Source organism: Strix aluco, chromosome 2 (assembly GCF_031877795.1).
Source record: "Strix aluco isolate bStrAlu1 chromosome 2, bStrAlu1.hap1, whole genome shotgun sequence".
NCBI lineage: Eukaryota > Metazoa > Chordata > Aves > Strigiformes > Strigidae > Strix > Strix aluco.
The window spans coordinates 119988550-120002687 of NC_133932.1; the positions used below are offsets into that span (position 1 = coordinate 119988550).

General features: G+C 42.5%; 1 protein-coding gene across 3 annotated transcripts in view; it reads left to right on the forward strand.

Annotated features, from left to right (window-relative positions):
* Positions 1 to 1760: 1760 nt before the first annotated feature.
* Positions 1761 to 14138, forward strand: part of EXPH5 (exophilin 5) — a 32319-nt gene continuing 19941 nt past the window's right edge. Inside the window, exon 1 of one of the 3 annotated variants that reach the window (XM_074816116.1) lies at positions 1761 to 1892. Coding sequence is in view for 1 of the 3 variants with exons in the window: in XM_074816114.1 (XP_074672215.1) it covers positions 13907 to 13923 (17 nt within the window). In the remaining 2 variants the exon portion in view is untranslated. Of the gene's footprint in view, positions 1893 to 13805; positions 13951 to 14138 lie in introns of those variants that run through there. The other 2 variants (XM_074816114.1, XM_074816115.1) reach the window with 2 other exon arrangements.

The following is a 14138-nucleotide window of genomic DNA, read 5'->3' on the forward strand; positions in this document are numbered from 1 at the left end:
AACATGAATGTATTGCAGTGCAGCATGAAATACTGACCTCCTCAAATTCCTCCTCAAGTGCATTGAGCTCTCAGCTATGTAACCATAATTGTTTCCAGACAAATATATATTTTTTCTATTCTGATTGCTTGCCTACACTGGAAACTTGATAGAACCACCAGATCTCTCTTCACCCAGACAGCCCACGCCTTTGTGAAATTAAACACGTATTGGGCCATTCTCTGGGAAAAGGTTAGTTGCTTTATACAACCCCTTTTCATCTCCCTTTCTTCTTCTCTCTGTGGCCTTTTGTGTGGAGCAGGAATGTGTGACTTATGTGGCCAATTGTGCACATTCGTGTAGCTGTAGGCCCCACTTTGTGCTGTCCCTCCCCATTCCTCCAGATGCCCCAGCACATCCTCTGGGTACCGTCAGCCCTTTCTCGTCTCCCTTGGCAGGCTTCAGACCTCTAAGCCTGGCTTGGAAGACCTCTCAGTATTGCTTTCCCTTTTATGCAGAAATGAACTGTGTGACCTGTTGGACCTTTATTTGTTCTTGCTACTGACAGGGAGCTGAGCTCCTGATGTGCCCTGGGCTACTGGTTCCCAGGACTGCATTTTTTTGCCGGTTTTCTCCTTTTCAGTGCCCTCTCGTGGCTCCTCTCAGCAGTACCTTTGAACAGCAACAGCAAACCAGCCGTACCTGACTCCTTCTCCCACAAAACAGGTTCAGAGAAGCAGCAGCAGTCAGCTTTGGTATAACTCACATGACTGTTCACTGACATATACACTAAAAATAATTTAGAAACTTAGTAATCACGTATTTAATAATTTAAAAGAAAAAAAATACACATTAGTTTTGGATTTGGGTAACACCCAGCTTCAGTGTTCTTTGTTGTTCATCAAATCCAGTCTCATTCGTAATACCAACTTGGAGAAAACCTCATTTATCATAACCGTTGGTGTGGGAGAAAAAATGGAATATAGGGTCAATATTAATAGATATGCATCATTCCATAATAATAACTGCAATGTTAAGACAGAAGTCCAACTCAAGTCACAAAATGTTGTTTTAGTAAGCCTGGTTAATGAAACTGATGATTTTGTAGATTCTTGTGGAAGAAGGTGCCTTCTCCCAAATATTTCAATCACAGTTAGATGCCCAGGAGGAGACAGGGAGAAATCCAGCATGTTCAGAGGGCAGTATCATGTTCCAGTGGCTCACTAACAATTCAGTTTCCATAAGGACACAACGAATGCTTGCTGTAGGCACAGTTATTAATACCACAGGTCAACTTTCCACACGTAATGAAATAGGCCTGAAAATCATGACATAAAAACATTCCAGGTCATATTCGACTTCTGGTTTCAAGGCTTCGGGGTGCACCCAGCTCCTCTTCTCAAGCTTTGTTCTGCAGCTGCTGGGGACAGAAATTAAAAAAAGAATTGACAGCTGATATTTACATGCAGAGCCCCAGGTCCTAAAGGCTTAATAAACCTGCAGGTGCTTCTGTTTTCTGTCCTTTCTCCAAGAAGCTGATGGGCAGGGTGACAAGGGAGGCTGGCTGCTTCCCATCTCTTCAGGACAGCACTTCCGAGCCTGGCAGGCAGCAAAGGGACTGGCAGTCCCTGCAGGAAGGCTCAGCAGCGGTAGGGCATTAAGCAATGGGATACAGAGGTGGAGCTCAGCCTTTTATCTCCGAGGCAGCTCCTCCCTCTGCAGAGTGTGGAGAGGCAGACAGTGCCCAAGCAGGTGTCTTTCCTGTCATCTTCAGGGCTCCAATGCCTCAGACTGCCTGAGCACTGGGCGCAAAGATGCCCCTCCACCGCTGAAACAGCACCAGGGCCCAGAGAAAGCAGCTGAGATGAGAGGAGCCAGGAGACATGGAGCCAGCTACTTAAAAGACGCAGCAGGTAGGGTGTTGTGGCATGGGAACAAGTAGCTAGTACATTTGCATGTTGTCCAAAAAATGAACAGTTTTGAGATACAGCCGAAGAGCTATGGATAAATAGGGAATGTATTTAAAAGAGCAGAAGAGCTCCGAATTCTTCACTTACTAACTTCTATTTAGGAGATTTGTCTGTGCTATATAATGCTCCTATTATGACTACATACAATAGCCTTGTATCGTTTTAGTTTATTAATCCTTGAGAAGAAGGGAAATACTGTTATCTTCACTTTCAAATGAGACACTGAAAAAAACTGAGACTGAGCCACTGAACAGGGAAATGAACCTACCTCTCTGAATAGCAGTTTACCTGCTAGATCATGTTTCGAGAAGTAACTATGCCTGTATTGTGTAAGGAATTTTTTCTTTTTTCAGTAGGAAGAATGGAAAAAAATTAACTACCAGCTCTAGGATATATCTTAGGCATCAGCCACTGTCTGAATAGGAACTGAAAACAAGAGCAAAGGGAAATGGAGCTTTTGGGAGAGAATAGCACTCATTCCCTTTGCTCTAATTTGTTTTGCTTATTTCCAGGTTGATTTATGCTTTTGCTTTTTTTATTTAGTAGATTTATTCTTATAGATCTATGACAATGAGAATAGATGGCAGCAAAGCAGAGGTTTGTTTTAATTTATCCTCAAATTTAAAGATGAAAAGCAAAAGAAATTAATTGGGAGGTACAGTCAGCACCACTCATTTTTGGTGACCCATTAACAACATATGATTTTTGTGGGAGGGGTGAATCCCCTCCTTACTTTGTTTTAGACAGTATCTACAACAAATCATTTGGACATAGTTATTTGTTACAGGAACACAACTGTTCTTACTGCCTTACGGCACATCATTTGTTACAAATAATTCCTTATTGTACTCTCTTGACTGACATTTGCTCTCATGGGTCTGGCAATAGAAGGTGGGAATAAAACGCTGTGTGGGGAATGTATTTTTTCACCTTCTTACTCAGAACTTTGGAAGGCATTTGTTGCAGAGTTGCAGACATACTCAGCACTTTCTTGGTGCTTCAATTATTTTGTCTTGCTTACAGTTTGAGGGGTCTGACACTGCAGCCTTCATTTTGGCTTATTCACAACAGTAGTCCTGTTGACCCTCTTGCAGCCTCTCAGAGACTAAGGATACTTCTTGGGTATTAGAGATCTAGATTATGGGCCTAATTCCTTATAATTACAAAGAATTTCTAGAATCAATCCCAAAATACCCATAAGGTGCATGGGTGAGGGGAGCAGGCAGGATACCAGGACAGCATCCCTTGGGTATATTGTCGTTCCAGTGGAGCTCCCTCCCTGAACAAAGCATTAATAAAGAAATTCTTTCATAAGTGATACTCCACCCAGAATGTTTCAGGGCACAAGTGCTCTATTGTGTCTTGTTTGTGGAGGAGATACTATTATTATTTACTACTGATACTGTGCCACCGGCATGTTTAGTGGTTTGTAAACACTTATGAAAACAGGTCCTTGAAGCCCTGAAGCACTAATATGCTAAAGAAGTGTAAATAGAAGGGGAAATGGCAGGGAAGACTGTGATTTAAAAACCTTTACTTGGTTTGGTAAACAATTACTGTCATAAATAATCCCACTTTGGGTCTCCCCTTGTTCGAGTGGGAGTACTGTAACCAAAGGCAATTAGTTAAATTGCATATGAAGTTTTTTCCTCATCGCTGTTTTTTAATAATCCTATCTTGTGGTGGGGCCTGGAGTCAAGGACTAGGGCTTCAGGTGAGCAGAGGAAGAGCAGGTGGTAACAGCTGGGGGTGGGTGGGCACAGCATGTGCCATTTTCTGTTTTGGTTTTTAGCCCTGTGCACCTGGGCTAACTAAACTGAAGTATGTGGTGTAACTCCGCTTTTACATCTACAGACCAGGGTCCAGACTGGCATTGCTGCCAGCTCATTGGTCTTGTCTTTTCATAGTAAACTAATTTCAGTGTCAATGAAAGGTCAATCTTTTCCTCCAAAGCTTTGCACTTTGTGTTTGAGAGCCCGGGGTTTTCTACAGTGTGTGTGGTGGCAGAATGAGACCCAGAAGAGCCTGTCTGTTGTACACTGAATGTGTTTCTTCTTTCTTCACGTTACTGGGGCCACGGGGACTCCCCATGGAGCTGGCAGGGCAGGGCCTCACTGCCAGGGCCTGTCCCACCATCCCACCGCCCCAGCAAGACAGATGGGGGCAGCCCCAGCGCGATCACCATGGTGCTGTGGCCAGGCCGTGGGCTTGAGCCAGGGCTGGGATCGGGCCTGGTGAGGGTAACCAGGTCCACCCCAGCCTGGTCATCACGAGGCAGGGCTGTGGTGAGGATGCAGGTCCAAAGTCAAGACATGAAGTCACACCAGGGTCAGACCTAGTGACAGTGACCATGGTCAGCCATGCCCCCGCGATGGCTGGGCAGGCCAGGGGTGGGGTGTGTGAGCTGAGGCCAGGTTGGGATGTCAGCCCAGGGGTCAAGGCCCGGCTCAGTGGAGCAGTGGCCGTGCACAGACAGAGCTGGGGACGCATCTGGGGCTGTAGCTGGGGCAAGGCCCAGTAGGACACCCTCTGTTTAAAAGCAGCTCCCAGGGGAAGGAGGGGTGGCCCTTGCTGAGGCCTCTGGCTGTCTTCACGACAGCTTTCTCCAAGGCCACCAGCTCTGCTTTTTCCAAGCTGGCCCTGGGCCATGGCAGCCAAACCCGCAGGGGCGGGGAGGACATGCTCGGGGCATTTTCACCCATGCTCATTCAAACACAGGCCTTGTGCCAGGGTTCAAACTAATGTTTGCATTTTCAAGTGACAAAATACTATAAAAATTAAAATAATAATAATAATAATAATTATTATTATTATTATTATTATCTAGCACACTTTCTGGTGTCACTAGGGCTGCCAAAAAGAAGATACTTGTTGAAACTGATGAGATTTAAGCCAAGGCTTACTCTTAAGCCCATGGGTAGACATTTTCTAAGTCCAATCTTAATGGTAAAAGTAGAATTAATTGAGCTTTGTCTGTATGGATAAATTGACCAGGCTTCAAGAATAAATAGGTCAAGCACAGCAGTGCAAGCTGGCATTAACTGCTGAGTAGACAGTCAGTATGGGGAGTTATTCTGGAATAACTAATGCAGAACAGTCCGATTTTGTTAGTTTTTCTACAGAGTTGTGACCCAGTTAGGGACTTGTGCACCTTGTAGGAAGTCTGTGCACCTCCCAGGTTTGACTTTTCCAATAGTAATGTCTCTATGTTCTCAACACCCTCTGTCTTCTCCACAGTCCAAGTGCAGAAGTTAAAATAGTAATTGACACTAGTTAAATTGGAAATGGCCATCAGGTGGAAGAAGACAGCTTCCCATACTAAGCAAGCAAAGAGTCATGGAGGTGCATGGAGAAGAGAACTGTCTGAAATGCTGAAAACGTCAGTGAAGTATGGTCACTCTCATTGTAGCTCAGCTCTCTTACCTATGTCTGTTAAAAGTTGTTTGTAAAGCCAGTGGCGGGTGCAGTAGAGTCACTGGGACTCTGGAAGGTAATGCCATGTGAACTATAACACGCACTGCCTGTCATTGCTGTAAGGAAAGGAATTAATATCATTCTGCAGTGAGCAGCCTTGAAAGGACCCTAAAAATGTTTTCAGGTGCTGACAGCATCTACACACTGTCTGCGTCCCAACACCTTGAAGTCCTCGCACATATTTCAGAAATACTAAATTGGTTATGACAAGAAGTTGAAAAAGTGTTGCACAGGACCATGTCTGATTCATGTTCAAACTGGCTGGTATCATCTCCCCTGGTACTGGCACAGCTGTGCTTCAGTGATGTGTTCAGGTTACATGTGTCTTGTAATCCTGTCAAAGACTGCAACGCGTGCTTTCCGTGGTGAAACCCGACATGCTGGAGTTTTGCTGGATTTGGTCCCTGAGGTACTTCAGATTCTTGGATCCATCTAGACAAGCAGCACTTGCACCTCCTGTAGATGTGGCTCTTGGAGAGACTTAGCTAATGGCTGAGAACAAGGTTTGCTGGGCTGTATGTCAAGACTTCAGCTGACGTTCGTTGGTTTGTATCAGATACTGTTTTGACAGCATTTGAAAAATGTTGCGTGTGTCTGTCTCCTTTTCTTTTTTCAAGTTTAGTTTTTGTCAGTGGTTTATGTATACTGAATTTCACAGAAAATTTAATCATCCTTTAAAATCTTTTTGCTCTCTGAATCTAGTTTTCAAATCAAGTGGAGTTTGGTCCAATGGAGTTTTGCGCTTTGGGCACAGAGACCCCATTTTCTTCTGTGTTGCATAACTTTAACATGGGACTATATAGACTAAGGACTGACCTCAGTTCAGCCTTTTCTGTACTTGTTTTAAATTGAAAAATGACTTAATTCCCTGGAGCTGACAGTCTGAAAAGTTTCACAACTTACATATTTCATGTGAAAAATGCATTAAAGCAAGTAGGGAAAAATTGTGACTTTTTCCTGATGATTTGTGCATTTAAACGTTCACACGAAATGTATTTCTAATCCTTCTTTGCAGCTAGATTGTTATATTAATGCTCTTAAATGTAATAATCTGTATTTCAATGCCCGCATTTTAAACTCCTACCAGAAGCTATATTCTTTTTATCAGTCTTACCATGGAAATAAATAGTTATATGTACTGGTACCATACAAACTGTGACCAAACACATCAAAACCGCAAAACAAAAGCTAAGAGTAAATGATGAAAAATACAGTCTGTTTACACACAGTTTAATTTGTGTTTGAAATAATCAAGGAACTTCAATACTTCTGCTTGCCATATCTTTGGATTTCCAGACACAGGGGCTTGAGTACAGAGAACTGTAGTCAAGCAAAGCTGCAGCAGTGTGGCTGGGGTTCTCTGCAGTCTGCTTCTTCCTGCATTGTAGACTTGCGTGTTCTCAAATACATATTTATATGTATATATAAAAATTATATACATATTATATTTTTAAGTATTATTATACTATAATATTTCTATTTCCAGTGGAAGAGTTGTGATAAATTATGAGATTCTAAGCTACTATAGCAGAGGATCTGTGCAAGTATATATTATATACGTATATATAAGCATTATATTTCCAGATGAAAAACATCCACTGTGACAACTTTTAGAGCTTACATTCATTCTTATGACTGCTTTCCTTAATTTGAAGCAATGTAAATGCGGCTTTTGTAGTGTTACATTAACACAGTGTGCAGGTACACTCTGACCTTCTGTCTTACTTCTGTTGACCAGAATCTTGCTTCAGCTCTGTGTGAGACTCTGCACAATTATCTGAGATTGCAGAGGTGTATTTTGAAAGCCCTAGGCTTCAAGCTTAGCTCTGTACAAACAAATGTCTAAGCCCAACTGGAGCCTCTCAGTTTTAGAGCTCTGTCCAAACCCATGGGCTATCATACACAAACCTGCTTGCAGAGATGAGACCTTGATCTTCATTTGAAACCAATTCCCCTCATTCAGAGTTCTTACCTGGCCTGTGTCTGTTTTCTTGGTTTTCCCCTTATGTTGTTACCTAGGAAAGGTTTTGCATAAAGTCATACAGTAACATGAGAAATAGCATCTGCATTGCATGTGTTTGTAAGGCAGTAAAATGTATAATACATGGCTGACTGTAAATTACTTGCATAGATGGCTGTCTCTTTGCATGCTATCAATATTTATAAAAGGTCTCACAGTCAACTAGCAGCTGTACCCTGGAAGATGAAATATGTCTGCTGTTAATCATTAGCTTCAGATTTACTGAGAGACCTAAGAAGACCTGATCCCCAGCCTTCCAACCCATCATGTGGCACACATGGTATACATCTGTATTTCCATGTAAGATTGCCAGGACAGAAATTTAGGACCCCAAAACTTATTCCTGTCATGAGATGTTTTTGGATCAAGACTACATCTATCCCTGCAAACAAATCAGAATCTTTGCATGGAGAATTATATCCACTGCATCTATTACCCTGTATTAATGCTAATGGACATTCCTATTAATCATCATTGTCATCACAGAATGGTTTGGGTTGGAAGGGACCTTAAATCATCTAGTTCCAACCCACCTGCCATGGGCAGGGACACCTTTCTCTAGATCAGGAAGTAATCTCATTAGAGAGATTAATTACTACCATCCAGAAGCTATGTGACACACTTTAAAAATGATAGATAGCATTCCTTCCCATTGATTCCATCATGGCTTTGTTTTATTATTACCATATAATATTAATAGAATCACAGAATGGTTTGGGTTGGAAGTGACCTTAAAGATCATTGAGTTCCAACCCCCCTGCCATTGGCAGGGACACCTTCCACTAGCAGGTTGCTCAAAGCCCCGTCCAACCTGGCCTTGAACACTACCAGGGAGGGGACATCCACAGCTTCCCTAGACAACCTGTTCCAGTGTCTCACCACCATCACAGTAAATAATTTCTTCCTTACATCTAATCTAAATCTACACTCTTTCAGTTCAAAACCGTTACCCCTCATCCTGTCACTACACTCCCTGATAAAGAATCCCTCCCCATCTTTCCTGTAGGCCCTCTTTAAGTACTGGAAGGCCACTAAAAGGTCTGCCCCGAGCCTTCTCTTCTCCAGGCTGACCAACCCCAACTCTCTCAGCCTGTCCTCATAGGGAGGTGCTCCAGCCCCCCAATCATCTTCATGGCCTCCTCTGGACCCTCTTGAGCAGGTCCATGTCCTTCTTATGTTGGGGGCCCCAGAGCTGAACACAGTACTCCAGGTTGGGTCTCACAAGAGTGGAGTAGAGGGGGAGAATCACCTCCCTCGACCTGCTGGCCACAGTTCTCTTGAGGCAGCCCAGGATACAGTTGGCTTTCTGAGATACGAGCGCACATTGCTGGCTTATACTGTTTTCCATCCACTAATACCCCCAAATCCTTCTCCTCAGGGCTACTCTCAATCCAGTCATTGCCCAGCCTGTATTTGTGCATGGGATTGCCCCGACCCATACGCAGGACCTTGCACCTGGCCTCATTAGTATTGACAGCATAATAAAGTAACACCCTTTTTTTTGACCTGTCATTTGCAGCCTGTACAGAGAGATTGTAAATCATCTGTAAAACATTCTTAGAGTGGAGCTTTCCCCTGCTTTGCAGTCACTGCAGAGGAAATGTCAGAAAGTCAGCCCGAGCTGGAGAGTCACCGACAGTTGTGACATTACTAGCGGTATTTCACCTCATTCACTCTTGTTGACCAGCTGCCCAAAGGACTAAAAGCTTTCATGTTCTAAGTACATATAAACTCAAATGATACATACTTACAGCCTTTTCTGTTTGTTCCAGCAGGGCTGAAATAATGTTCTCACTGTAAACCCAGGGTAGCTGCTAAAGATAGTTTCCTGTTAAAAGTGATGTTTTGAGGCATTGTTACAGTTTGAGATGGGTGATTAATCACCCTCAGCTCCTGTGATCTCAATTTTCAATGCTCTTTGCTTTAAAAACTTAATTTTATGGAGACAGTCATTGAGCTCCTGATTTCTGAGCTTTAACTGAGAACAACTGATGCCTGCGCTGTCAGAGCAGAGAGGAATTATGTGGTCAGCATGAGAATGAACCTCAGCCTTGCCCTTACCACATTTCCTAGTTTTCTCTTTTGAAGGGAAGTGTCAGTCTATGCACTTGCTGAGGGCGACAGACAAAAGCTTCAAGGGGAAATGATGTGTTGGACTTGGTGAGGGAAAACAGCAGCTAGAGCAAGTCATCTGCAGTATATTAATTTCATATAGTTTAATATGAGAAGTTAAAGTTTTGGGAAAAGAGGTAACTTTTAGCCACTGTACAAAGGGTGCTTAAGTTAAAAAATTGTAGACACAAAAGACGTTGTGAGTTATAGAGTGGAAAGAAGTATTCAATGCACAGTGAGAGTCTGATAAGAATGTTTCCTGTATGCTGATAGTCTTGCTGCCTTTGTGGATTGTGTGTCATGAATGTACACATTGCTACTGTATTAGGCTATCTCAAAGCAGGTGATCAGCTTTAATTTAAAAGAATAAGTCTGCTGAATAGAGGTAATGTAATAATGTCAGATTTTGTGGTTTTTCTACTTTTTAGTTAAAAAGAATAGAAGCGGAAATGGAAGGATTTTCCCCATGAGCGGACAAGGTGGAACTTCAGTAAGGGCAGAAAAGATGTTTTGCCTTTAATTCGCATATTCCCTGCTTGTGTCCCTGGTACACATGACTGGACTTAATGTGTGAATCTGTGTCTTTTGTCAGAAGAGTGTTCTGGTGACAAAATTACATTTAGTATTTGCAGCTCTCTGCTTAAGTAGCCCTACTTGCTGCTTGAAAGTGTACTATAGCGTGGGTATCTTTGTGTTTAAAGTACTTCTGCCTATTAACTGTATAGTCTGGGAAGAGAAAATGAAGAAGATTAATTTCCTTTTCACTTTCTCCCTGATTCCATCTCCTGGCTTTGCACATTTTTGGAACCTAAATATTTAGGGATAATTGTGAGCGGGACACTTGATGAGCCTGTCAAAGTGGGATTGAAAACACATCCCATACAGTTCAGTGCTGGGCTGTGAAATGTTTCCCCAGTCCTTCAGGTGAACCGGTCTTGGCACTTCCAGTTACTCCCTTCCATCCAGGAATGTCACCACTAGGTGACTCTCCAGCAGCCTGACCTGATGCCTGTTCGGGACAGTGAAAGTCCTTCCATTACATTTATTGGTATCTGGGTCATGGTCAGAAAGAAACACTGAACTAATACGTTCCTTGGTTTTCCTTGTTGTGGCACATCCTCTTTGCCCATACACATCTTCAGTTTTATTGGTCACATACTCAGACAAATATGTCTTCTGAAGGCAACTTAGTGGCTTAATGGGCATTATAAAATCAAGAAATAATAATAACAAAAATGACAGCAGCAGTAATAATAATGAAAAGGATGAAAACTTAAATAGAAAACCAGTATTTTGAGGGAAGAGAAAATTAAATCTGAGTGGTTGTTTAGCAACAACCTAGCAGGTTAGATTCAAGCATTATTGCCAACATATTTTATTCATCAAAAGAGAGGAGGCCTTGATTTTTCAGAGAATTACTGCAGAAATGCTTAATTTTACATATACAAAAGCCAATGGGAAAAAAAAAAAGTGAATTTTCAGTTAGATCTTTTTACATTGCCTTGTAGTGTGTGCAACCAAAACATCAGAGTCAGTTTTCCTCTCTGATTCACGTATTTCTGCATAACATTTTACATGTAATAATGAAGCTGACTTGGTTTATTGACATTAGCCAAACAGAAAACAGTAAGAAAGAAACATAAACAAAAGATTTCTTTAATGTGAGTAAAAATATACCAGCTACTAAGAATAAAGACTGCCTTTGAAAATAGATTTATTGTGTGTCTGACGTGCTAGGAAAGAGTATCTTGGCTCTGCATATTATTATTTTTCTTCCTGGTAGGATTAACCTGCCACAGGAGCTTCTCTGAGACCTTGGAAAGCAGAATGTTGTTGCTATCATATGTTTATATGAAATGGCAGATAATAATTTTTTCAAATTACTTCAGCTGTGGTAGTCTTTGCTGTTGTCAGTAATACTTCTTTTCCCCTTTTTTTCAAATAAGATGACAACTTGAAAGTATGTCTTTAAATTATTTTTACCAAATTAAAAGGAACTATAAGTAAGAAAATATTCTTGCATATGCATTTTAGAACTATCTGTGACTGTGATAACAGCCAGAGTTTTCTAGAAAATTAACTGGCCATAGAAATGATAGAGATGCACAGTTCACCAGTGTGGCATAATGTATAAAGCAGTGGGAAGGTGATAAGTTAAAGCAAAAAAATTAGGAAAGAACTGGTTCTTCAGGCACTATTTTTAAACATCTCTAGCCTTTTCTCACTGACAAAGTAAGGAATATAAACAGAGTAAAGACATACATTTTAGGTAACTGTTTTTGCAGATTATCTGGCCTGCTGTAGTTTTTATCTAATGCTTTCGGCACTGTTTTTATCTGCAATCCTTTCAGCCTTGTTTTCTCAGACACTGAGAGCTTGATCCAATGAGCAAATACGTCTGCTTACCCTTCACCCGGTGCAATTCCTTGTGCTCGGTGGTTTCTGTGTATCTGTTCTCTTGTGAGGTGTGTGATAAGAGTCCTTTAGGGCCAAATCCTACTTCTGCTGAAATCAATAGAGATCATAATTTCTGCTTTGGCAAAAGTGGGATTGAGTCCTCTGTCCCCTGCAAACAGCAGAGATGTCCCCAGACCTCCTATTTGGCAACCCAGTGTCTACTACCTTATACATCTGTCATCTGCTTTATATTCAGGCTGAAGATGGTAGAGAAAATACCTTTCCTCTTACAGTAGCAATTAAAGCTCCTTATTATCCTAACAGGAAGCGGCAGGGGGAGGCTACAGGTCTTTTCACAGTATTTATGATAACCCACATGAAAGACTAGTACATACAAACATTTAGACATGAAAGTCTAGTACATACAAACATTTAGATTAACTTTTCCCTGGAGATGTCTGTATAAGAAATACTGGGACATCCTTGTGCCAATAAGGAAGAGATGTTTTTAAAAACAGTGCGAAGGAATCGCTCCCGAGTGATTCATTAGTTTAGATGCTGTGTAGGATAATAGATGGGAAAAGGTAACAAGGTGTAGCCTGTGAGGTCATTTAGGATTGCTGCCTGCTCCGGTTTGTGGAGCAGTCTCCTGTAAATTATCCTGGGAATGGAGTTGCTTTTAATCCTGCAACAGTTTACAGGTACTTTTCCCGGTCACAATGATGTTGTGTCCTCTCAAAAAGAAGTGGCTCTGAGTGTCCAAAGTGGCTGTAGAGAAACGAGGAGCAAGGATGAATGGAACAGACAGGGAAGCAAGATTAGTACATTTGGCTTAGAGGGCATTACGTGTTTTGACACTCCCACGGAGCAGTGTCTCAATGTACAATTTGCAATCCAAGTAACAATAGCGCTGCCTCAAAGGCAAGTTCATTGCAATACTGAGTGCAGATACCATCTCCTGCTGTAATTGTTTCTTCAGACAGGCTTTGCTTCTAGTTCACAACTGTCGTTCATTAGTATCATGAGGGGGCATGTAGACTTGACAGAGCAGGTATATAGGGAAATGATGTGGTTTGGCTGGGAGTCATTGCAAATGAGAAGTATTTAATAGTAATGCGATATTGCAATTACATATTACGTATCATTAATATTTGGTACTCGCATAACTATATATAGGGTTCAATATATGGGCCTGCATGTGTGTGTAAATACAAATGCACACAAGCAATTTAAGGGTTTGTTTCATGAGTTGGGGATGACAGCACAAGTCAAAAGCAGCTCAGGTAATGACTACAGATAATGCCAAGCATGTACCAGTAAAGACTTTACAGTGTTTAAATATTAATGCCAGTGTTTGTGCAAGGTTTTAAATACATTTTTCAGTGAAAGGCGTGTTCACGCAAAGCCTGATATGGTCGACGTTAGAGTAAGTGTGGGGTTTTTGTATTTTTCTCTTCTCTCTGGAATGCAGAAATGTAAAGGAAAGGGGTGTTTCTCTGTAAGTAACGTCAGTTTGTGGGCGAGCGGGCTGGGCACTCGCCGCTGGCGAGCGCGGCCGCCGCCGCTAGGGGGCGCCTGGGCCTCGCCCCGCCGCCTGGCCGGGAAGGGGCGGGCAGGCCCGGGCAGGCCCGGCCTGGGGAGAGCCGGCCCCGGTTTACAAGGCCGCAGGGATGGATTACAAGAGAGGGGCTCCACTTTCGGGCCTTCAGCAGAACCGCCGTGGGTTTGTTTTCCGGGCAGTCGCTGTGATTGCCGCCACGCCCAGAATACCTCATGCCTGGCTCTGTGTGCTTTTACTCCTCCTGGTATCTTGGATCCCCCTTGCTGAGGCCGCAGCAGTGAGGTCATGAAGTTGGCGCTTGAGAGCACTTTATTCATCGCCTCCTCCTGTTTCACATTACTGCTAGGCTGTTCTCCGTGCTGCGGATGGCGTTTGTGGTGTTTAGTCATTCCCATGGTGCGGCAATATCGGTGATGATTAACATTTTTGCCGTGGTAGTAAGTTTATTTCAAATGGCTAGTACTTGTGCCTGTGTCTGTGTAATCTTCTTCAAGGGAAATACTCATTTACCAAAAATGAATGTCTCCTGCCCTCCTTCAGATGCCACCTGATGAACAGTAGGTGCTAGTATGGACAGTATACCCTGTATAAATTCCAGATGGAAATACATCCATTTCCAGACTAG